The 22,460-nt window shown below is 42.8% G+C and overlaps 1 protein-coding gene across 17 annotated transcripts; it reads right to left on the bottom strand.

The window, feature by feature from the left end:
- Nucleotides 1-3,446: 3,446 nt before the first annotated feature.
- ZNF329 (zinc finger protein 329) lies at nucleotides 3,447-22,378 on the bottom strand. 17 transcript variants are annotated; one of them, XR_006730153.1, is made up of 6 exons: nucleotides 22,326-22,349; nucleotides 5,499-5,599; nucleotides 5,118-5,161; nucleotides 4,733-4,774; nucleotides 3,937-4,056; nucleotides 3,447-3,708 (listed from the first exon to the last, which is right to left on the bottom strand). XR_006730153.1 is itself a non-coding variant. In XM_045532449.1 (3 exons), the coding sequence occupies exons 2-3, from the start codon at nucleotides 21,004-21,006 to the stop codon at nucleotides 9,163-9,165; spliced, it is 1,716 nt and encodes a 571-aa protein (XP_045388405.1). In that variant the 5' UTR covers nucleotides 21,007-21,047; nucleotides 22,326-22,353; the 3' UTR covers nucleotides 7,989-9,162. The 17 variants fall into 17 exon arrangements, 3 of the variants coding, with proteins under 3 accessions (XP_045388405.1, XP_045388406.1, XP_045388407.1); XR_006730152.1 differs by lacking the exon at nucleotides 5,499-5,599 and having other exon boundaries at nucleotides 22,326-22,370; XR_006730151.1 differs by lacking the exon at nucleotides 5,499-5,599 and having other exon boundaries at nucleotides 5,078-5,161; nucleotides 22,326-22,355.
- Between the last annotated feature and the right edge of the window lie 82 nt (nucleotides 22,379-22,460).

The raw sequence follows: 22,460 nt of genomic DNA, 5'->3' as shown, positions 1-22,460 counted from the left end.
TCAAATGTTTGTTGATTGAATGAATGGAACTGAAAGACATTTTCTAAGACATTAATAATGATTGCTGGTGACGGGTAAGATTCCAGATGCTATTTTTTGAGTCCGTACTTTTCTTTACATTCCAAGTCTTCTTTTTCTTTTCTTTTCTTTTTCCAGAGAGGAAGGATCACTTTAGAATAGAAAAACAAAGATGTATACCAAAGGTACGGCTGCCCATTGTTCACTGTGCTGGTTCACATTCATGTCACTCTTTTGGTTCAACAAACACACATTGGGTGCCTGCTGCAGGATTCTAAGGGCTGGGGGTACAGCAGAAAACAGAACAAGGTGTTTACAGTCCATTGGGAGAGATACACAAATACAATGTGTTATTTTTCAGATGGTAGTCAATGCTTTAGGGAGAAATAATGCAGGGAAAGGGGACAGGGAGTGTGTATGTTGGGCAGGGGCAGTTGCAATTTTAAATAGAGAGGTCAGGCAAGGCCACACTGAGAAGATATGTGAGTAGTGATCTGTGGGAGGTGAGGAAGGTATTGCGGGACAAAGATGACCACAGAGGGAACAGCAATTGCACAGGCTGGGAGATGAGAACATGCCTGGCGTGTTTAGGAATAGTGGGGAGGCCACTGTGACTGGAACTGGAAGATGGGAAGAGATGGAGCCAGTGGGTGATGGGGCTATTTATTAAGACATTATTGCCATGCCAAAAAAAAATCATGAATTAAGATAACGGTGGTAACCTGTATTATGGATGAAAATATTTGCTGCCTCTCCTCAAGGGAGGATTGTACATCCCTGCCTCAGTGACTTCAGGCCTGGTTGTGGACTTGCTTTAGCAATGAAAGGTGAGTGAAAGTGTGGTGTCCTGCTGAGCAGAAGCTTTTGGAGCCTCTGTGTATGTAGATCCACCTGTCCTCTTTCCATCTGCCGTGAGGCCCACAATACCCCAGGTGGAGGGGGACTGCCTGGGCCCTGGGGTGAAGGCAATGCGGAGTAAAGTGAGCCAAGCCACAGCAGACATGTAACCCTGGGTGTTATGAGCCTTTGAGGTTTTTGCTGTCACTTGTTACTTCAGCATAATTTAGCTTAAGCTAGGTGATATAACACATCACTAGAAAAACTGCCCTTTTAGAGGGTAAAATTACTTTTATAGCCTCTATACACTCATCAGAACTGAAATTAAAAATAAAATCGATATGCCAAGTGCTGGTGAGGATGTGGAGTGACAAGAACTCTCATTTGTTGTTGGTGGGAACAAAAGGGGTAGAGTCGCTTTGGAAAGGAGTTTTGCAGGTTCTCACCAAGTTAAACAGACTGATCATATGGCCTAGTAATTGCACTCCTGGGTATTTACCCAAGAGAAATGAAAAGTTACGATCAGACAATATTGGATTTTATCACAGACCTGTGCTTCTGGAGAAATCCCCCCACCCTTTTGTGTTCCGAGAAACAGATAACCACACCATGGACCAGCCTACTCTCACTGCTCTCACATATTCCAAGGTAAGACCTGGGTGGGGTGGGCCTCCACCCTTCCTCATGTCTCCCATAAGACTCACAGATGACTCTTACGTGTATCTGCCTCTGTAACACTCTAGACCTCCTTCCTTTCCTTCGAGATGTCTTGCATTAATAAATCCAGAGAAGTATGTGGATTAATAGAAACTTGGAACATGCTGGCCATAGTTACATGTATCCCCACCCTCCTAGTCTCTATATGGGATGGGAAAGCCCATCTGGAACTTCCACAATTTGTGGGCTCTGGACTTGTTTTATGATGCTGAAAGGTGTCTTGCAATTGGCCAACCAAGGGGGAGGGAATTGGGAAGAGAGGTAAGAGGCATTTCATCCTTTTCTGAGATTCCGTTTTACTAATCCTCATTAATAGGATTCGCTTTTCTAATCTAGTTCTGGAATTCCTGGCTGTGCGAATGCACAAAAGACACCCAGCTTAGCAGGCCATATCTACGCTCAAAGAAGTCAACAGTGACCTAGAGGGCTTTTTGTTTCTTTTCTCTTTTTTTTTTTTTGAGAGAGTCTTGCTCTTTTGCCCTGACTAGAGTGCCGTGGCATCAGCCTAGCTCACAGCAACCTCAGATTCCTGGACTCAAGCGATCCTTCTGCCTCAGCCTCCCGAGTAGCTGGGACTACAGGCATGTGCCACCATGCCCGGCTAATTTTTTCCTATATATATTTTTAGCTGTCCAGATCATTTCTTTCTATTTTTAGTAGAGACGGGCTCTCGCTCTTGCTCAGGCTGGTCTTGAACTCCTGACCTCAAAGCGATCCTCCCGCCTCGGCCTCCCAGAGTGCTAGGATTACAGGCGTGAGCCACCACGCCTGGCCTTTTCTTTTTTTAAGCTGAGTTTATTAACTTGCTGGGCAAGGGAACACATACTGAATATGTCACTGACTGGGGAAGGTTAGAGTTTGAGAAGAACTAGAAAGGGAAGTCTCTTAATTAGCTATGGCTGCTATAACAAATTACCCCAAACTTTGTGGCTTGGAGAGCTAAAGTCAGAAATCATTTTCACTGGGCTAACAGTCAAGGTGTCAACAGGGCTGGTTCCTTCTGGAGGCTCTGTGGAGAACTCCTTTCCTCACCTTTCTCAGCTTCCCTGGCGCATGGCCCCTTCCTCCATCTTCAGAGTGCAGCACTCCCGTCTCTGTTTCCATCGTCACCTCTCCTTCTCTGACTCTGAACCCCTGCCTCCCTCTCGCAAGGACCCTGTGATTATACTTAGGGCCCACCCCAACAATCCAGGATAATCTCATCGCAAAATCCCTAACTTAATCACATCTTCAAAGTTCTGTTGCCATATAAACTAACCTTCAAGGGTTCCAGGGATTAGGATGTAGACCTACTTGGGAGAGATCATCATCAGCCTACCACAGTATGGTCGTGTTAATGAAGGATCGTGTTAATGAAGGAGTGCAGGGTCTGAACATGAATGGCTAAAACTAGCTCTACTGGCCATGAGTCAGTAGGGCCTATAAGGGGTGATGTGCCATGTCTCTGCCGCCCCTTAGTTTTTCATAGCTTTGGGTGTCAGATCTGATGTGGATGAAGCCTAGCATCCAGTTTTGGTGTCTCCAAAGCAAGAGCTGCTGCAAATGGAGAGTTTTCCTTTTGCCCCAAGGGAGCTGATTTTCTAATTTGTATGAAAGCAAGGTGTGGGCTGGTGGTGACCCTGCCAGAACCTTAGCAAGGAGCCAGCTGCAAGAATACAAGGCACATCAGAGAAGGATTTTCTTTAGCTTTCTCTTGCTTCTGTAGAAAATTACCACAAATCTGCTGGGTACAGTGGCCTGCACCTGTAGTCCCAGCTACTCAGGAAGCTGAGGCAGGAGGATCACCTGAGCCCAGGAATCCAGGACCAAGCTGGGCAACATAGTGAGACCCTATCTCAAAAAAGAAAAAAGAAAAGAAAAAAAATTAACACAAATTAATAGCAGCTTGAAATAGCACAAATTTATTATCTCACAGTTCTGTAGGTCAGAAGTCCAGGTGGGTTTTGCTGAAATCAAAGTGATAGTGGGCCTGGGCTCTTATCTGGAGGCTCTGGGGGAGAATCCAATTCTAGGCTCATTCCGGTTGTTGGCAAACCCAATGTGATTGTAGGCCTGAAGTCCCCATTTCTTGCCATTTGTCGATTAGCTGTCAGCTTCTGGATACCACCCACATTTGCTGGCTTGTGGCCCCTCCAGCTTTAAAACCAGCAACAGTGAGTTAAGTCCTTCCCATACTTCAAATTTCCCTACCTTCTCCTTCTTCAACATCTGACTCCAGCCAAAATTCTCTGCTTTTAAGGGCTGTGTGTTAGATGGGGCCCAGTCCAATAATCTAGAATAACATTCTACATCCTGTCTGTCCCATGTCCCACTCACATCACACTCCCAATTGCCAGGCTACCATGGAATCCATTTGGAACTCACCCAGTCCACATCTCACAGCTTCTTCTTTGGTCAGGAATTTCCATTGTCTGTAACTGGATAAAGTGGTCCCCCCCTCATCCACAGTTTCATTTTTCACAGCTACCCACGGTCAAATTTGGTCTGAAAATATTAAATAGAAAATCCAGAAATAAACAATTCATGAGTTTTAAATTGCATGCCATTCGGAGTAGCATGATGAAATCTCATGCTGCCCCTCTCCACCCTGCCCAGGACATGAATCATCCATGCTGTATATGCCATCAGCCCATTAGCCTAGAAGCCATCTTGGTTATCAGATTGACTGTCAGAGTATCGCAGTGCTTGTGTTCAAGTTACCCTTTTCTTTTTTTTTTTGTCTTTTTCTTTCTCTGTCTCTCTCTTTTTTTTTTTTTTTTTGAGACAGAGTCTCTCTCTGTCACCCTGGCTAGAATGCAGTGGCATGATCCTATCTTACAGGAACCTCAAACTCCCGGGCTCAAGCATTCCTCCTGCCTCCGCCTCCCAAGTATGGGACTATAGGCATGCGCCACCACAACTGGCTAATTTGTAGAGGTGGGGTCTTGCTCTTGCTCAGGCTGGTCTTGAACTCCTGGCCTCAAGGAATCCTCCCACCTCAGCCTCCTAGAATGCTAGGATAACAGGCATGGGCCACCACACCCAGCCAAGTAACCCTTACTTTATATCCATGGATTCAACAACCTCAGATTGAAAATATTTTAAAATATTGTACTGAACATGTACTGACTTTTTTCCTTGTCATTATTCCCTAAACAACACAGTGTAACTATTTACGTACCATTTACGTCCTATTAGGTATTGTAAGTATTCTAGGGACGATCTAAAGAACAAGGAAGAATGTACATACGTTATATGCAAATACAGTACCATTTTACATCAGAGACTTGAGCATCTGAGGTACGTCCCAGAACCAATCCCCACAGATAGCAAGGGACAACTGTATATAGATAGCGTTATCTGAGGTTTCAGGCATCCACTGGAGGGCTTAGAATGTACCCCCCAGGAATATGGGGGACTACTTCATTTTCAATATAGCAGTGATTCCTGCTCATTTGAGAAAACTGTTTTAAAAAAATGAAAGAGTAAGGAGAAAACAGTTCACAACAAAATCACATGGACTCACTCCAATTCTGTGGTTGACATCTCTTCTTCAGGGTGCTTACCGTCTGGCCACAGCTGGTCTAGAGATGAGCCCTGGTCCCAGAATCTGAAATGTGAAACCAAGAGGCAGAGATACTGCTGACATTAACACTATAACACATGCATATTTTACTTGGAGCAGCAGATGCCAAAGTGGAGTGCCTAGCTCAGCCCTTGGGTGTTCTGGACAGGCCCCCAGGGATTTCTGTATGCCTTAAGATACACTTATTACTACAGATCTGTAACTTATAAATGACTGTACATATCCTGGGAATGTGAGACCATTTTTTCTTAAGGATGGAGTTCTTGTAAAGTATGAACAAGAAATATATACGTATCAGCCTCAGCACTGTTCACAATCTGGGCTGCATAATGCTGCTGTGGGGGCCATCCCTTGCCTTTACCTGCCAGATGCCGATAGCTTCACCTCATACTCTATCACGACCACCCAAATGTCTCCACATGTCCATGGGGGCAAAATCACCATGGGATGAGAACCAATGCTCTAGAGTAGAATAGATAAATATGTCAAAGTGTATGTACTCAGGGGAATATAGATTGACAAGAAACTGTAACTATATAGAGCAACATGGATGAGTCTAACATACAATCGTGAGCAACAGTACCTGCTGCACAATTCCTTCATATAGAACACACAGTAAGGCAGACTTTACTCAAGGGGGCTACTACAATGGGGTTTTGTAGGTAGGGCTTCAGAGAGACTGGACTCAATGCCAATTCCGATAAGGACAAATGGGGGTCAGTGGATGGAAAATTACTAAGAGAAGACATCAGGGGTAAGGGGGGAATTCTTGCTAGGCCATAATTTTTGCTGAAGGCAGACCATGGTGAGAAGATATTGAGGGTGGAGGATGAGGAATTCAATCAGATATCAAGGGTAGAGGGAGGATTTTTGCTAAACTATTTTAACTTAGCAGGATTCTTTCTTAACCTGGATCCTACAAGGACAGAGAGAGAAGCCCAAGGTCAGGTTTCATCGAGCAGAGGACTCAGGGGGCCTAATTAAAGTTGGGCTGAGCAGAGTCAGTGTACTTTTCTTTATGTGGGTTACATAGAAAACACACATACACAAATCTCTGGACAACCTTCTGGACAACACAAACCCCACCCTGCTGCCAGGGTCCCTGGGACACAGCACCACCCTCTCTTGATCTGAGGTGGTCTAGTGAAGGGCCTCACCAAGCAATCACTGATGCATGGGGGACTTTATTTCTCCAAATGCTTTCCCAGGGCCATTCTCTTCCCTCCTCTCTCCTCTCTCCATCTCTCATGACTGGAGTTAACTCTCTCCTAGCTACCAATGCTGGCTGCCCACCCTCCTCTGTGACACAGCCAACATGGGCTGGTGCAGGTCAGCTGCATCTTAGGAGGAAGGCTGTGCTGTGGAGGCTGCAGTTACGACAGCAGACATGAGAGAAGACACACTGGGAGAGAGCAATGGCTGCTGGAAGGCCCTCCCTGCTGGCCTGCGGGTCAGGTCCATATAATCTCAGCACTCTGGAGACATGAGGTCACAGTCACAGAACCTTGATGCTGCCAAGCCCAGGGAGCTCACCCATTCTAGTCCTGTACTTGTTATCTTCACTGTCTGGCTGCTGTACTTTTCCCCTTGGGGAGAGGCATTGTAGCTTGACTGCATGCATAGTGGGATCCTTTTAAACCCCTGAAACTTCAGCTAAAATCCAGCCCAAAGTTCTGCCCACCCTTTGGACCCAAAAGAGAAGTATTTGGTGAAGAAATCTGGGGACAAGACAGCTGAATGTGAGACTGGGAGTGTCAAGGATGAGACTGGACTGAATCTGCCGAGGGATATTTCTAGACACTGCTACCTTGTTCCTTCTCTTTGAGGTTTCTTTTCCTTTCTTTCCTTTCTCTCCCATCTCCTGGCTTGCAACTCTAGGTAGTGGTTGGGGCATTTATAGAGAAAGGGTGCACTTGGAGAGAAATGGATTTGACGGGGCAGGCAAACTTGTTCCACATGTCTCTTCAGCTAACACTCCCTGGGAAGAGGCCACGTGCCATGCACTGAGGCATGATATGCTCTCAAAGAAGCTCATCTTGAGACAGCAGTTCAGAACTCAACTCCAACAAACTTAAGGATCAGGATTTCTTACCCACTCTTTTGAGAATCTGATGAAAAGACCTTATCTTTACAGAAAGAAAAGGACATGCATACACATGGACCAGCCAGTCTTCACAAAAAGCCGCCTGCCCACACATCCAAGGACCACAGGATGGGCTGCACTGGAGGCAGATGGGCACTCCACTTCCCCTGTGAGGTTTATCTGAGGTTCTTCCTGTAAGAGAAGGGCACCCACATGGAGAAACCACAGATGCTTGGCTGAGTTTCTAACTCATGCCACTCACAGCCTTCATTAGCTCAGAGTGGCCTTCACTTGTATTCCCATAGGAGCCAGGGAATACAAGATATGGGCAAGTCAAAATTCCAAGGGGATCCACTCACAGAGCTTTGAGGCTGTATTGACCAGCTTGACTATTTCACTTGGCCAGCAATGCACCACCTTGGAAGGGACATTCCAGGGTCATCCCAGACTTCTCTGCAGCCTCCTGCTCCCCATCCTAAGACCCACTCTCTTCTCCACAATGGCACCCCTCATAATCCAAGTTCCATAGAAGAAAATGATTCTCATGCCCTGGGCTGTGGGATGCTCTGGTTCCAGAGAAGCTTCTGCTTGGGTGTCCCCACCATGCTTCCAGCTGCCCTGGATCCCTGATCTGGCCTCTACTAGCAAAGAAGTTCCAGAGAAACCCCTAGTTCACCTTTTGGCTTCACTTTATTTAGTCATTATGAAATTATTATACCAAAATGTATAATTTATAATAGAGGGGAAAAAACACACACACAATACCAGTTCCATAAGAAAACCACATTTATTTCTCCATCATCCACTTCCAATCAACGTTCATATGTGCACATATGTTTACATAGCTATTACATAGCTATAAAGATAGCAAACCTTCTTGTGCCTTTTCTTTTTCTTTTACCATACTATAGGCATTTTCAACATGGCAACAAAACCTTTATAATTATGGTTCAGAGAAGCTGAATGGGACAAATTAGAAGTGTCCTAAATGAATAACAATGGTGCTAAGGGGGGTGATAATGTAAACATAACAACTCAGTATTTTTTGTTTCAACAACTAAAGCAACAAATTGTGTTTATTAGAAGCAGCCCTTTCCATCTTAACATGAGCTTTTTTTAGCTTTAAGAGGGACAACTTTGCTGTTCAGTCATAAGCAATTTCTTCATTGAATTTCCCCTTCCTAAACAAGTCCTCAGCATTCTGTCAAGACTCAAACACACAAATGCTTTCAAATAGCAAAATCTAACTATAATTCTGTAGTGCTGTGGGTGGAGTGTTGTATAGGATCTCTCACCAGTACCTGTTTGCTGATACAGAAAAGACAGTAAGAGCTCCTACCAAAAGCTTCTCTTCCTGATTATGTTTAAAAGATCTGATTCTATTAAGAGTTTGTTTATGTACAATAAGGTGGAAACTCCCTATTAAAGGATTCCTCATACCAATTACATACCAAATACCTTCACAGGTTCTTTCTAGTTTAAGCATTCTGATGCAGAAGTGAGTGGATATCTCAATGGAAGTATCTTCCTCACATGCTCACATTTTATTCCAGCGTATGTGCTGTCATGTTTGGTATAGGCTGAATCATCCCTGAAGCTTTGTCCACATTTATTACCATCTTATGTTCCCTCCAGGAATTCCCCAACAAATAAATTTAATAAATATGGCTAAGGAATGTCTCACATTCATCAATTCACTGGATAGCTTAAAGAATTGTGCTGGGCACAGTGGCTCACGCCTGTAATCCCAGCACTTTGGGAGGCCAAGGCAGGAGGATCACTTGAAGCCAGGAGTTTGAGACCAACCTGAGCAACATAGCAAGATCTCATCTGTTAAAAAAAAAAAAATCTTTTCTACTGACCAGGGAGAACGCACATCTGAAGACACACCTTCATGTAGGATTCTGAGAGCAAGCTGGGAGAAGACTGTGGCCCATGTTCATTATGTTTCAATGGGTTGTTCTCCAGGGTGTGTCCTTTGATGTCGGACAAGAGATGAGCTCTTTCTGAATGTTTTCCCACATTGAGGACATTGGCTGGGTCCCTCCCTGTTATGGAGTCTCTGATGTACTGCCAGGTGAGAGTTCTGCTTGAAGTACTTCCCACATTCTGGACACTGATATGGGGTCTCCTTGGTGTGAATTCTCTGGTGCTTGGTCAGACAGGAGCTGTCCCTGAAAGCTTTGCCACACTTATTACACTCATAGGGCTTCTCACCAGTATGAGTCCTCTGGTGCCGAATGAGGCCAGCAATGTTCCTGAAAAGTTTTTGACACTGATTACAGCCATAGGGCTTCTCGCCAGTATGAATCCTTTGGTGCCTGATGAGGTATGCACTCTCAATGAAGGTTTTCCCACACTCTTTACATTCGTAAGGTTTCTCTCCAGAATGGATCTTTTGATGCACAATGAGGTGAGAGTTTCGGTTGAAGGATTTCCCACACTCCGCACATTCAAAGGGCTTTTCTCCAGTGTGAGTCCTCTCGTGCTGGGTAAGGTATGAGCCATCACGGAAAGCCTTTCCACATTTGCTACACTCATAGGGCTTCTCACCAGTGTGGATTCTGAGATGCACAGTGAGGTGGGAGATGTCAGTGAAGGGTTTCCCACACTCATTACATCTATATGGTTTTTCCCCTGTATGAGTTCTTTGATGCAAAATCAGGGATGAATTTCGGTTGAAGGTTTTTCCACATTCTAGACATTCATAAGGTTTCTCACCCGTGTGAATTCTCTGGTGTTGTGTTAGAGCTGACCCATCACTGAAAGCTTTCCCACATTTATTGCATTTATAGGGCTTCTCTCCTGTATGGATCCTTTGATGCACAATCAGGTTGTAGTTCTTGGAGAAGGATTTTCCACATGCATTACAGGTATAAGGTTTCTCTCCAGTGTGAGTTCGGTGATGCAAAACAAGAGATGAGTTCCGTTTGAAGCATTTGCCACATTCAGTACATTTATACTGTTTCTCTCCAGGGTGATTCCTCCTGTTTTCATTAAGAGATGAGCTCAGAGTAAAGACGTTCCCAAAGTCCTTACCCTCGTACAGTTTCTTGCCTCTTTTCATTACTTTTTGATGACCAAGAGAGGTAAAATGGTTAAAAGATTTAACACTTTCAGAGTATTTATAAGGTTTCCCTCTCATTTGATTTCTTCCAAATTGAGTAACTTCCATGGAATAGTTGAAGGCTTTTCCATAGGCATCACTGTCACTAGCTCTCTTAGCTGCATAACTTTTGGGACAACTGTGTAAGGCCAGGTCACAATCCAAACTTCTAACATCTGAGTCCTGTATATGGAAGCCATTTGTTGTAGGAATTGTGTGAGCTGATGAAAGGTCTGAGCTTGCACTCAAATGCTCCCCAAAACCAGGATATTCACTAATTGCTTCCTGAGGCCCTGGTTTCTCTGGAGTTAAAGCTGATTGCCTCAAATGTTCCTCCTGGTTCTCACAGTCCCAGCTATCCCCTAGAATGGAGAAACAAGGAACCTCCTTTGCAAATCCTTCCATTTCTATGGCACAAGATAGTTCTTCCTCACGAATATTCTGAGCTGTCATTTTCAGTCTCATGCCCCAGGCTGAAAAGGAAAAGGCAGACTTAGGTATATGAAACTACATCTGGAAGATGAATGGAAAATAATGAGGGGCCAAGTATGTATTTTTACTTGTTTCTCTTTTAAAATTCACAACTATACAAGGGGAGGTAAAATGAGAGCCAAGGACAGATTTGAAAAGAGTCCCACAGCATTTTCATCTTCCTAGAGAGCAGGCAGGAGGAACAGTAATAGGGGTAAATATCACCAAAAGGATTAGTTTGATATGTAGGAGACCAGAGACTGGCATCATAGCTCACACTGGAATTCCATCTTGGCCATTGCATCCTTGTCCCTGATGCCCACTGCCCATCAGTACACATTTCCAATGCCCCAACTTCACAAGGTGCTTACAACAGCACTGAATATGCAGTTCCCTGTGGTTAGAGTTCTGCATTCATGGATGGGACACAGCACAGGCTCAGTGACCTGAAAGTTCTGGGTCTAAGTCCTAGATCTGTCAGTGACCACCTGCAGAGTTGTTAAGAAAACTGGATCATGTCTGAGGCAGGCCCTGTGGTAGGGAATGAAGAGTATTCTGTAAGCAGCTGTTCATGTCTTCATCATTACTAACCTTCCTCTCACCACCCTCTCCTGCTACTTTGACTTCATATTAAGATAAACTGTTCTCTATATTTTTTAAAGTAAAAGGAAATCAGACCCTCACAATATATATATTTTAAAATTTCAGATGGATAAAGGCATCAACATAAAGTCAAGTTTAAATTATGTAGGACAGGCTAGGTGCAGTGGCCCATGCCAGTAATCCCAGCACTTTGGGAAGCAGGAGGATCGCTTAAGGCCAGGAGTTTGAGACCAGTCTAGGAAACATAGCGAGACCCTGTCTCTAACAAAAACTGTTAAAAAAAATCATCTGGGTATAGTGGTGTGCGCCTGTAGTCCCAGCTATTCAGGAGGCTGAGTCAGAATGATAGCTGGAGCCCAGGAATTGGAGGTTGCGGTAAGATATGATTGGACTACTACATTCCAACCTGGGTGACAAAGTGAGACCCTGTCTATAAAAAAATAAATATATAAAATCTATATAAAATAAACTAAATTATGTAGGATACCTTCATGAGTGAGACAACAACCTTGATTAACAAAGCTTGAAAACAAAAACCAGGCCGGGTGCAGTGGTTCACGCCTGTAATCCCAGTGCTCTGGGAGGCTGAGGCAGGAGGATAGCTTGAGCTCAGGAGTTCAAGACCATCCTGAGCAAGAGTGAGACCTCGTCTCTACTCAAAATAGAAAAAAATTAGCTAGGCATGGTGGTGCATGCCTGTGGTCCTAGGTACTTGGGAGGCTGAGGCGGGGGGATCGCTTGAGCTTAGGAGTTTGAGGTTGCTGTGAGCTAGGTGAAGCCACGGCACTCACCTGGGCAACAGAGTGAGAGACTGTCTCAAAAAAAAAAAAACCATACAGACAAGGATGAACAAGTTTGATATTAGTATTTAAAATTTTCATACAATAAACAATAATAAGAGTTAAGACACAAGTGCCAGATGGAAAGAAGATACTATAAAATATGGGGCTCCAGATCTATATAGAATTCTTATTGAAAGACACACAAAAAAATGTGCAAAGGATACAAAGATGCAGTTCGTGGAGAGAAAATAGAAATGTCATGAAAATGAGTATTTGCTCATTCTCTCCATCATTTAGGCAATTACAAACTTAAAGAATACAAAATTTTCCCATTTCATATGAGTAAATATAAATGAAGTATGATAACATAAAGCTAGGGCAGGTCATGTGGGAAGAGTTGGCAGCCAAGTAAAGTGGTAAGTCTGCTTGGCAGGGCAACTTGGTAGCAGCATTAAAACATAAAATGGGCATAACTCACCACCCAGCAATTCCACTTGTAGGTATCCCAGACTCAGAAAGCAAGATAAATGAACTCAATCCATACCTATGGAGATGGTCTTAAAGGCCAGCAGGGAGAAGACAGACTGCTGGTGAAGGATGTATATTATCATGACAGATCACTTAATAGTAAAAGTTAAGTAGAAAAATACCAAAGGTAATGGAAGCTTACTTTCAAAGTGCTGAAGGAAAAAAAAAGTCAGACACACTGTCTTTCAAGAGTGAAGGTAAGATGGACAGCTTCAAAAAGCAAAAGCAGAGTTCACCTCCAAGGACATTAGCCAAAATAATTAGAAAAAGTCATTCTTCAGGAAAAACCACAGAAGGAATGAAAACAAAAGGAACTGATGAATGCATATTTAAATGAAATCCAGTGCTGACCACATTAAATGCAGCAGTAACAATGACTTAGGGAATTAGAAATACTGGACAGCAGTGGCCTGTAAGATGGGAAAGGGGTAATGAAAGTAAGCGTTCTGAAGCCCTAATATTGTTCATGACTAATGTTAGACCTGGCCAAGTCAGGAATCAAAGAATAAATGTAATGTAAAACTTCCAAGCCTACAGAGCAGTGGTTTTCATCCAGGGATGGTTTTACCCCCAGAAGACACCTGGCAATGTTTAGAGATGTTTCTGGTTGTCATGACGAGGGGACAGATGATACTAGAGGCCAGGGATGCTGCTAAACATCCTATAATGCACAGGATGGCCCCACAACAGAGTATGATCCAGCCCCAACCTTGTAGAGGGAGAGAAGAATAATAAAACCAGATCAATCCAGAAGAAGCTGGTCAGGAAAGCAGTACAAAAAGGACAGGCTAAATAGAAAATATAAAGTAAGATGTTACCAGTAAGTATAAGTGGCTTTAATGGGCCAGATAAAGACACTGTGTCAGACTGTACTAAAAAATGTGTTTGTAACAGACTTACCTATGATAAAAGGACACAAGACAAAGCAAAAAGTTGGAACAGGCAAATGCCAACCAAAGAAAGATCTTGTGGCTCTTTACAAACCAAAGATAAACTTCAAGTAAGGATCACAAGGCAATATAACAGTAACAACATATCTCAAAACACAGAGCAAAATTATCCAAGATTGCAAGAAAAAATCAGCTAATCCAACCATAATGGGAGGTTTTAATGAACTTCTTTCAGAAAAGAAAATTCAGAAAAACTAAATAGAGATAAGTAGGAGAGAATGTAATTAGCCAGCCTGACCAACGGCTAGATGAAAAGTCATGTACCAATTAGAACCACAAGTGGAACATTTGGAACATTTGCACAAGTGGAACATTTGCTAACACTGACCATAAACCACACCAAAGAACAAGTTCAACAAAAGTCAGACCACAGAACAACACAGACTATAATGCAGGTAGTTAAAAACCAGTAACAGGAAGAAAACAAAACACAAGAAGACAGTGAGTAAAACAAACACCTATTCATTTGGAAAAATGAAAACCTGTTTCTCAGCAATTGACAAAGAGAAAAATTGATGGAAATTAAAAAACATCTGGAACTGCACAACAATGAAAATGGCACATTACAAAGTGGCAAATGAGGATGCAGCAAACATAGATCCCAGTCTTCAGTGCTTATATTTAAAAAAGACTGAAGATGAAGTTCCTATGGGTCCTGATGCATGGATTGCAGCAGGTCAGCAGACATGGTGGCCTCCAAGGCTATCTACAAATTTTCTTCAGGCCATCAGCTATGGCTTGTATATACCACCGAAATGAATGGCAAAAACACATTTTGGTTTGTGGATGAAGCATGGTGCCCCCAAAATGGCCTTGTTGGCTTCACTATATGACTGATGATCTTTCAACAATAAAACCATCTGCTGCTCATAAATTTACTGGATAAACCATAAATTCAACGTGAGTGGCAATTCAGAACAGTATGTACCTTACTGCATCACTAGAAAGAAGTTTCAGGGTGGCTGCCACCTTTTAACACCTTTTAAGTAAAGACAATGAAAAACAGTTTAAATATGTAAAATATGGGAATTTTTATGTAATTGTACTTATACTGCTTACCATTAACTTGATTAAAATTGACTAAAGTAAAAAGAAGACAAACCTGAAGATTAGCAATCTCACTGTTCAAACTAAGACTGAAGGGAAAGAACTGTGGAGTAAACCAACAGGAGGTAGAAGGAAAGTGATAATAAAAATAAGAGCAGAAATTAAGGAAACTAGAAACAAGAAAATAGCTGAGAAAATGAAGAAAACCAGGTCTGTTATTTGAAAAGACTAATGAAATAGGCATATCTTTGGAAAGGGTGATCATAAAAAAATGCAAGAAGGAAAGTGATATTAGTTGTGAAATGGAGATTCAACTAAGAAACAGTAGGAAGTTACCAAAATGGCAAAGTTGGGTTTATCCTAGGAATGCAAGGACTTTGAAGCATCAGAACATCTATTGCTGCAATTCCCCCTATTACCAGATTAAAGAAGACAGTTCCCTTACACCTTATTGCAATACATTCAGAAAGCAGTATGAGGAAATCTCACCCACACCGATAATCAAAATACTCTCAGATTAAATAGTAGACCCCTTTACTCTATCTCAATAAGTTCAGAAAGTGTTTTAAGGAAAGCTCAGGCTCCTGATGAAAATTCTTAACTGGGAACATAGGGAATTAAGGTAAATATCACATCTAAAGAGGAAACATAAAAATCATCCAATTTTAAGCCAAGGCCAAGACCTTAGACACTTGCTATGTGCACAGCATTCAACAGTGATGTGGAGGGGCCAGCTGGTCAGGAGGACCATGCTTCCAGCTGCCACTCCTGGACATTACAAGGACTCCTCCCACTGAGAGAACCTCCTGAGGCTGCCATGCTATCATGACACATTTCTTGTGCTGAGAATTCTAGGTAGATGGTGGCCTGGGCGGCCTTTGGTCATCTTGTGAAAACAAGACTTGAGAACATCTTCCTGCAGGTATGTGAAGAGGAGAATGCATGTATATGGTTAAAAGAAATGAGATAAATCATACATATAAAGGATATCACTTAGGGAAATCCTTTAGACACATAAAATAGTCTGCAAATAAGGCCAGGCGTGGTGGCTCACCCCTGTAATCCCAGCACTCTGGAAAGCTGAGGTAGGAGGATCACTTGAGCCCAGGAGTTCGAGGTTGTAGTGAGCTATGATCACGCCACTGCACTCTAGCCAGGGTAACACAGAGAGACTTTGTTTCAAAAAATATATATATTCTGGAAGTAAAAATATAATAATGGCCTGGCTAGACACCTACCAAAGCTGTGATCATGACTGTCTTGGGGACAGGGAAGGGAACCAGTCTTGAGGAGCAAAGGGAATGTCCATTTCATCTAAAATAGGTCCTTCCTTCCTTCATTTAAGGCTAGTCAAGGGAAGCAGTGTAAGAGGGGAAGAAACAAAGAAATCTGTAACTGGTTGGAATCATTTAGTTGTAAACAGCACTGCACTCAAACCAGCCAGATATTTCCTTTGTTGAAGACTTAAACGTCACCAAGGAAGTAAAAGGACAACCCACCAAATTGGAGAAAATATTTATATACTTGTATCTAGAATATATAAAATTCTTACAACTCAATAATAAAAAGGCAAATAATCCAATTTTTAAAAATAGGCAAAGGATCTTGCCTTAGTTTGGGCTGCTACAACAAATATACCATAGACTGGGTAGTTTAAACAACAGAAATTTATTTCTCACAGTTCTGGAGCCTGGGGAGTCCAAAATCAGAGTGTCAGCATGATCAGGTTCTGGTGAGGGACTTCTTCCTGGTTTGCAGATGGCCACCTTCTCTTTGTGCCCTCACATGGCAGAGAAACAGGAAGCAAGCTCTCAGGAGCTCTTCTGTCTCCTCTTGTGAGAGTACTAATCTCATTCATAAAGGTCTGCCCTCAGGACCTAATTACCTTCTTAAGGCCCCACCTCTAAATATCATCACCTTGGGGATTAGACTTCAACATATTGATGTTAGGGAGATACAAATATTTAGTCCATAGCAGATCTGAACAGATATTTCTTCAAAGAAGACATACAAATGGCCAATAAGCACATGAAAAGATGATCCAACACCATCAGTCATTAGGGAGCACTAATCAAACCACAGTGAGAGACCACTTTACATTCACTAGTCTGGCCAATACTAAAAAACAATGAAAAAAAAACAGACATTAACAAGTATTGGCAAAGATGTGAAGAAACTGGAACCCTCAAACAGTGCAGCTGCTTTGCAAAACAGTATGACAATTCTCAAAAAGTAAAACATATCATATTATCTGGCTATTCTACTCCTAGTTATCTACTCGAGAAAAATGCAAACATATATTCACACATAAACTTGTAGATGAATGTTCACAGCAGCACTATTCATGATAAACAAAAAGTAGAAACAACCCAAATAAATGTCCACCAACTGATGAATGAATAAACAAAATGTGAAATACCCACACAATGGAATATTCTTTAGCCATAAAAAGGAACAAAGTACTGACATATGCTCCAACATGGATGAATCTTGAAAATATTATGCTCAGTGAAAGAAGTCGGACATAAAAGACCACATATTATATGATCCAATTTATGTGAAATGTCCAGAATAGGCACTTCCATAGAGACAGAAAGTCAGTTAGTGCTTACCAGAGGCTGGGGGAGAGAATGGGAAAATAGAGATTAACTGCTAACAGGTATAAGTTTCTTCTTGGGCTGATGAAAATGTTCTGGTATTAGATAGTATAATAGCAATGATTGCACAACTTTGTGAATACACTAAAAACCACTGAATTGTGTACTTTGAATGGGTAAATCTATGTTATATAAATTATATCTCAATAAAGCAGTAATAAGTAAACTTAAGCCTTCAAGAACAGTGCTACTGATGCCAAGGGCAGACATCCTACAGGGAAGAGAGCTGAACAAGTTTCCTTCAGCTCTAGCCTTGGCAGTACTTCCCCTGGGACACCCAGATATATTTGGAGGTGTTAAGTTGTCACAAAGTTTGAGGCAAGGGGAATTGCTAGCATCTGATGAGCCTCGGCCAAGGATGCCAGATTTGCTGCCATGCTCAGGATCATCCCACATGATATACTAGGCCACTCTGTGGACCAAAGTTCCTGCAGGTATCAACCTGGGGTACTTTAGAACAGAATATTACATGTGTTATAAGACATTAGGGGAATGGTGCCTTGATTTAAGAGAAGGACACTTACAATAAATTCAGACATTGCCCCGAATTCACCGACTCATTCCCTACTCTGAATTCTGTCAAAAACTGGCCATCCCAATTACACCCTCTCCCATTGCCCTATGTTTGTGTTCCTTCCCAAAATTTGTATGTTGAAATCCTAACCTCCAAGATGATGATATTAGGAGGTAAGTCTTTTGGGGAGGTGACTGGACCATGAGGGTAGAGCCCTTTTGTTTGGGATTAGTGCCCTTTTAAAGGAGGCCCCAGAGTATTCCCTTGGTCCTTCCACCATGTGTGAACACAGCTAGGAGGTGCCATCTATGCACCAGAAAGTAGGCCCTCACTAAACAACAAATCATCTGATACCTTATCTTGGATTTCCCAGCCTCCAGATCTATGAGAAATAAATTTGTATTGTTTATAAGCTACCCAGTTTATGGCATTTTGTTATAGTAACCCCAACAGACTAAGATATCCTCAATTGACTAGGGTCTGAGTGCCAGTGACATAACAAATGATCACAAGTATTCGGGAGGACATTAGGACAGGCTTAGGTAAAACAATAATAAATTAGGACATTTAATGCAAGAATCTAACTGAATTTCGTTAAGGCTGTTTTCAAAATATATTATTGTCCTTCTACACATTTATTATTATTTTAGCAGTACAATGGTACAAAAATTATGTTGTAAAAAATTCACCTTGGCCGGGCGCGGTGGCTCACGTGAGCCTGTAATCCTAGCACTCTGGGAGGCCAAGGCGGGTAGATCATTTGAGCTCAGAAGTTAGAGACCAGCCTGAGCAGGAGCAAGACCCCATCACTACTAAAAAAATAGAAAGAAATTAGCTGGACAACTAAAAATATATAGAAAAAATTGGCCGGGCATGGTGGCACATGCCTGTAGTCCCAGCTACTTGGGAGGTTGAGGCAGAAGGATTGCTTGAGCCCAGGAGTTTGAGGTTGCTGTTAGCTAGGCTGATGCCATGGCACTCTAGCCGGGGCAACAAAGGGAGACTCTGTCTCAAAAAAAAAAAAAAAATTCACCTTGATGATGTTCACATATTTTAGGGGTCCCCTGTTTCCCCCTACTCTTTCTCTGACCCTACCCTCAGATGACCACTGTACACACTTCTTAAAGCCCCCAGTTTTACTGATTCTTTCCCCAAGTTGTCCTCTTCCCCATTGCCACTAGAGGAGGTCATCTCCACGGATTTCTCAACACTGAATGTTGTCCCAGCACATGCTAAGACTTCAGGACTAGAGAACTGCTTTCTGTGATACATTTTAGTGAAGCTGTTCTTAGTCAAAACACAGGGAATAAATGACCTTTTGCCTGTGGATAAGACAGCTTAGGCTGTCTTACTTTGTAAGCGTTTAAAACCTGCTTCCACCAAGGTTCCACCAACTCTCTTCCTTTCCTATTTAAATCTACCTGGTCTGTGTCCACTTCCCTAAAATTTACTATCCTAGCAGCATCTATCCATTCTTTGCCTCATCCAGTTTCACTAAAGACAATGAATTCTAACTGTCCTATTTCTCTTAATCCAAATAAATAGTCTCTAGCACCTGACTGCTTCCTATGTCTTCTAGGGTAGCTACGCCCAAGCATTTAAATACAGAAACATGTGTTTTTAATATAAATGCCTTTCCTTTTATTGATTCTCTGCAAGGACTTAGGGCTTTAGTATTTTAAAAATGACATGAGTATTTAATATTACTTGTAAATTAAGGGTGCATTGCAAAATACTGATCATAAAGAGTGGGCATGACACAAAAATTAATGCAAAATGGATCATAAGGCTAAACATAATAGCTAAAATTTTAGAACTCTTAAAATAAAAACAGGTGTTAAATCTTTGGAAACTTGAGGGAAGGGGAAGGGGAGAAAAAAAAATCTTTGGAAACTTGGATATAACCTAAAAAGCACAAATAACCAAAAAATTAATTAATTAATTAATTAATTAAAAGGAGACAAACTGGACTACATCAAGATAAAAAAACTTTTGTGCTTCAAAGAATGTCACTAAGAAAGTGAAAGACAACCCACAGAATGGGAGAAAATATCTGTAAATCACATATCTGCCCCTTAATATTTTGAAATTAAAAAAATATATTAAAAAATCACATATCTGATAAGGGACTGGTATGCAGAAAAAAATCTTACACTTGAACAACAAAAAGATCAATAGCCCACTTAATAATAAATGGACAAAAGATCTGAACAGACAGTTCTCCAAAGATATACGTACAGGTAAAAAACAAATGAAAAGATGCTCAATATCATTAACCACCAGAGAAATGCAAATCTAAACCATAGTGAGATGCTACTTCATAGCCACTAGAATGTCTATAATGAGCTCTACTCCTAGGTGGCTACCCCAAGAGAAATGAAAACTTATGTTCATAAAAAAAAACTTGCATATAAATGTTCACAATAGCACTGTTCATAATATCCAAAAAGTGGAACCAACTCAAATGTCCATTCACTCATGAATGTGTAAACAAAAGGTGGTAAATACATAGAATGGAATATAATTCATCCATAAAAACGAACAAAGTACAAATACATGCTATTTTGTGGGTGAACCTTGAAAACATTTTGCTTAAGTTAAAGAAGCCAGACACAAAGGACCATATGTTGTACGGCTATTTAAATGAAATGTCCACAATAGGCAAATGCATAAGACAGAAAGTAGATGAGTGATTGCCTAGGGCTGAGAGGGACGAGGGTAACAGGGAGTGACTGATAATGGGGATGCATTTTCTTTTTGGGGGGTGATGAAAATATAAAATTGATTATGGTGATGGATATGTGAGCTAGTGAATATAATAAAAACTGCTCAATTGTATACCTTAAAAGAGTGAATCGTAGGGCATATGAATTATATCTCAGTAAAGCTGTTTAAAAAAATAAATGTGTATTGAGTCTGTCAAGGTCAGAACCACTGGTCTAGACCCCATAAGGCAAATTTCTGGTACTTTAAGACCATAAATGGGAGAAATAACAGTTTTTACACGGAAGAGCTGAGCTTGTATAGAATTCCATTTCCAGGCACTCACCTCTGAAGGGCAGAGGGACACACTCAAGGCCTGGAGTCTGGATGATACTTGAAATCAACAGTTGCCAGACCTCAGCCATTCATGCCCATCCACATGGCTCCCACCATCTCTCTGCACCACCTAGGATAACATTTACCGTACTTGTTCAAAACTCATTAACAGGCCGGGCGCGGTGGCTCACACCTGTAATCCTAGCACTCTGGGAGGCTGAGGCAGGTGGATCGCTCGAGGTCAGGAGTTCGAGACCAGCCTGAGCAAGAGCGAGACCCCATCTCTACTAAAAACAGAAAAAAGTTATATGGACATCTAAAAATATATATATATATATAAAAAAAATTAGCCGGGCATGGTGGCACATGCCTGTAGTCCCAGCTACTCGGGAGGCTGAGGCAGAAGGATTGCTTGAGCCCAGGAGTTTGAGGTTGCTGTGAGCTAAGCTGACGCCACAGCACTCTGGCCAGGGTGACAGAGCGAGACTGTTTCAAAAACAACAACAACAACAACAACAAACTCATTAACAGAAAGAATTCATCTGCCACCAACTTTAACCCTGTCCTAATAAAGTCAGCTATCTGATCACCAAGTATAATAAAAAGTCTCACTCCTTTTTTTTTTTTTGAGATAGAGCCTTGCTCTGTTGCCCTGGGTAGAGTACAGTGGTGTTATCTTAGTTCACTGCAACCTCAAACTCCTGGGCTCAAGCAATTCTCCTACCTCAGCCTCCCACGTAGCTGGGACTACAGGCACCCGCCCGCCACAAGGCTAATTTTCCTGTTTTAGTAGAGATGGCCACTAAACAAAAAACCGCGATCCTCACTGAAACTGCAGCAAACTGTGATTTTGCAAATACCAGATGGAAAAAGAACAGGCGACCTGACACCAGCGGGACTCAGTGGAAAATGGCACAGCCCTTAGGGGCAACGTCGCCTGTTCCGTCAGAGACCAGCCGACACCTACACAGATTCCTCCAACCCGGCAGCAGCAAAGAGGCAGACCCAGGGGTTTCCCCAGCGGCCAGGCCAGGACACCCAACAGGCCCCGACAAGACGCCCACAGGGAAGGCAAGCTCGAGGTGAGAGCGCGGAACTCACAGGTGACGCGAAAGGAAGAGCAGGGACGTCCGTACCAGCTCCGGGAGACCCCACGCTCAGGGGAGCGTCCACGCCGGCCCAAAGGCAACTTGGCCGCCGGTGGCGTCCACACCCGCGAGGACAGCCGCGCCCCGGGCCAGACCCCCGCCCCGGCAAGCCCGACGCGCCCACTACCCGCGTGAAACCCACCCGCGGACGCGCCGCTCACCGCCCCACCAGGATCCCGCGGACCCCCACCCCTGACGCCGTCCTTTAGGCTGTGGGGAAACCGAAGCACCGAAAGGTCGATGGGCGCGGCGAGACTCACTGCGGACTGCCGGCAGCAGCCATGTTCAGGGCGGGTGCGCGTGCGCGAACGCCGGGACCCGGATGTGCGCGTCCCCGGATGTGCGCGTCCCCGGAGGCTCTACGGCTCCTCCTCGCCCTGCGGTTTCGCTGACCG

This window comes from Lemur catta, chromosome 19 (assembly GCF_020740605.2).
Source record: "Lemur catta isolate mLemCat1 chromosome 19, mLemCat1.pri, whole genome shotgun sequence".
Lineage (NCBI taxonomy): Eukaryota > Metazoa > Chordata > Mammalia > Primates > Lemuridae > Lemur > Lemur catta.
Note: the sequence above shows the minus strand (reverse complement) of the source record. Positions and strands in the feature narration are given on the sequence as shown.

What these genes read in the sequence shown, in the direction of transcription:
- ZNF329 (XM_045532449.1), bottom strand. Translation starts at nt 21,006, where the DNA reads ATGGCTGAGGTCTGGCAACTGTTGATTTCAAGTATCATCCAGACTCCA. An exon ending in TGTCCCTCTGCCCTTCAGAG is followed by an intron (nt 10,800 to 20,927) that starts GTGAGTGCCTGG and finishes TTTCCTTTTCAG; the next exon opens with CCTGGGGCATGAGACTGAAA.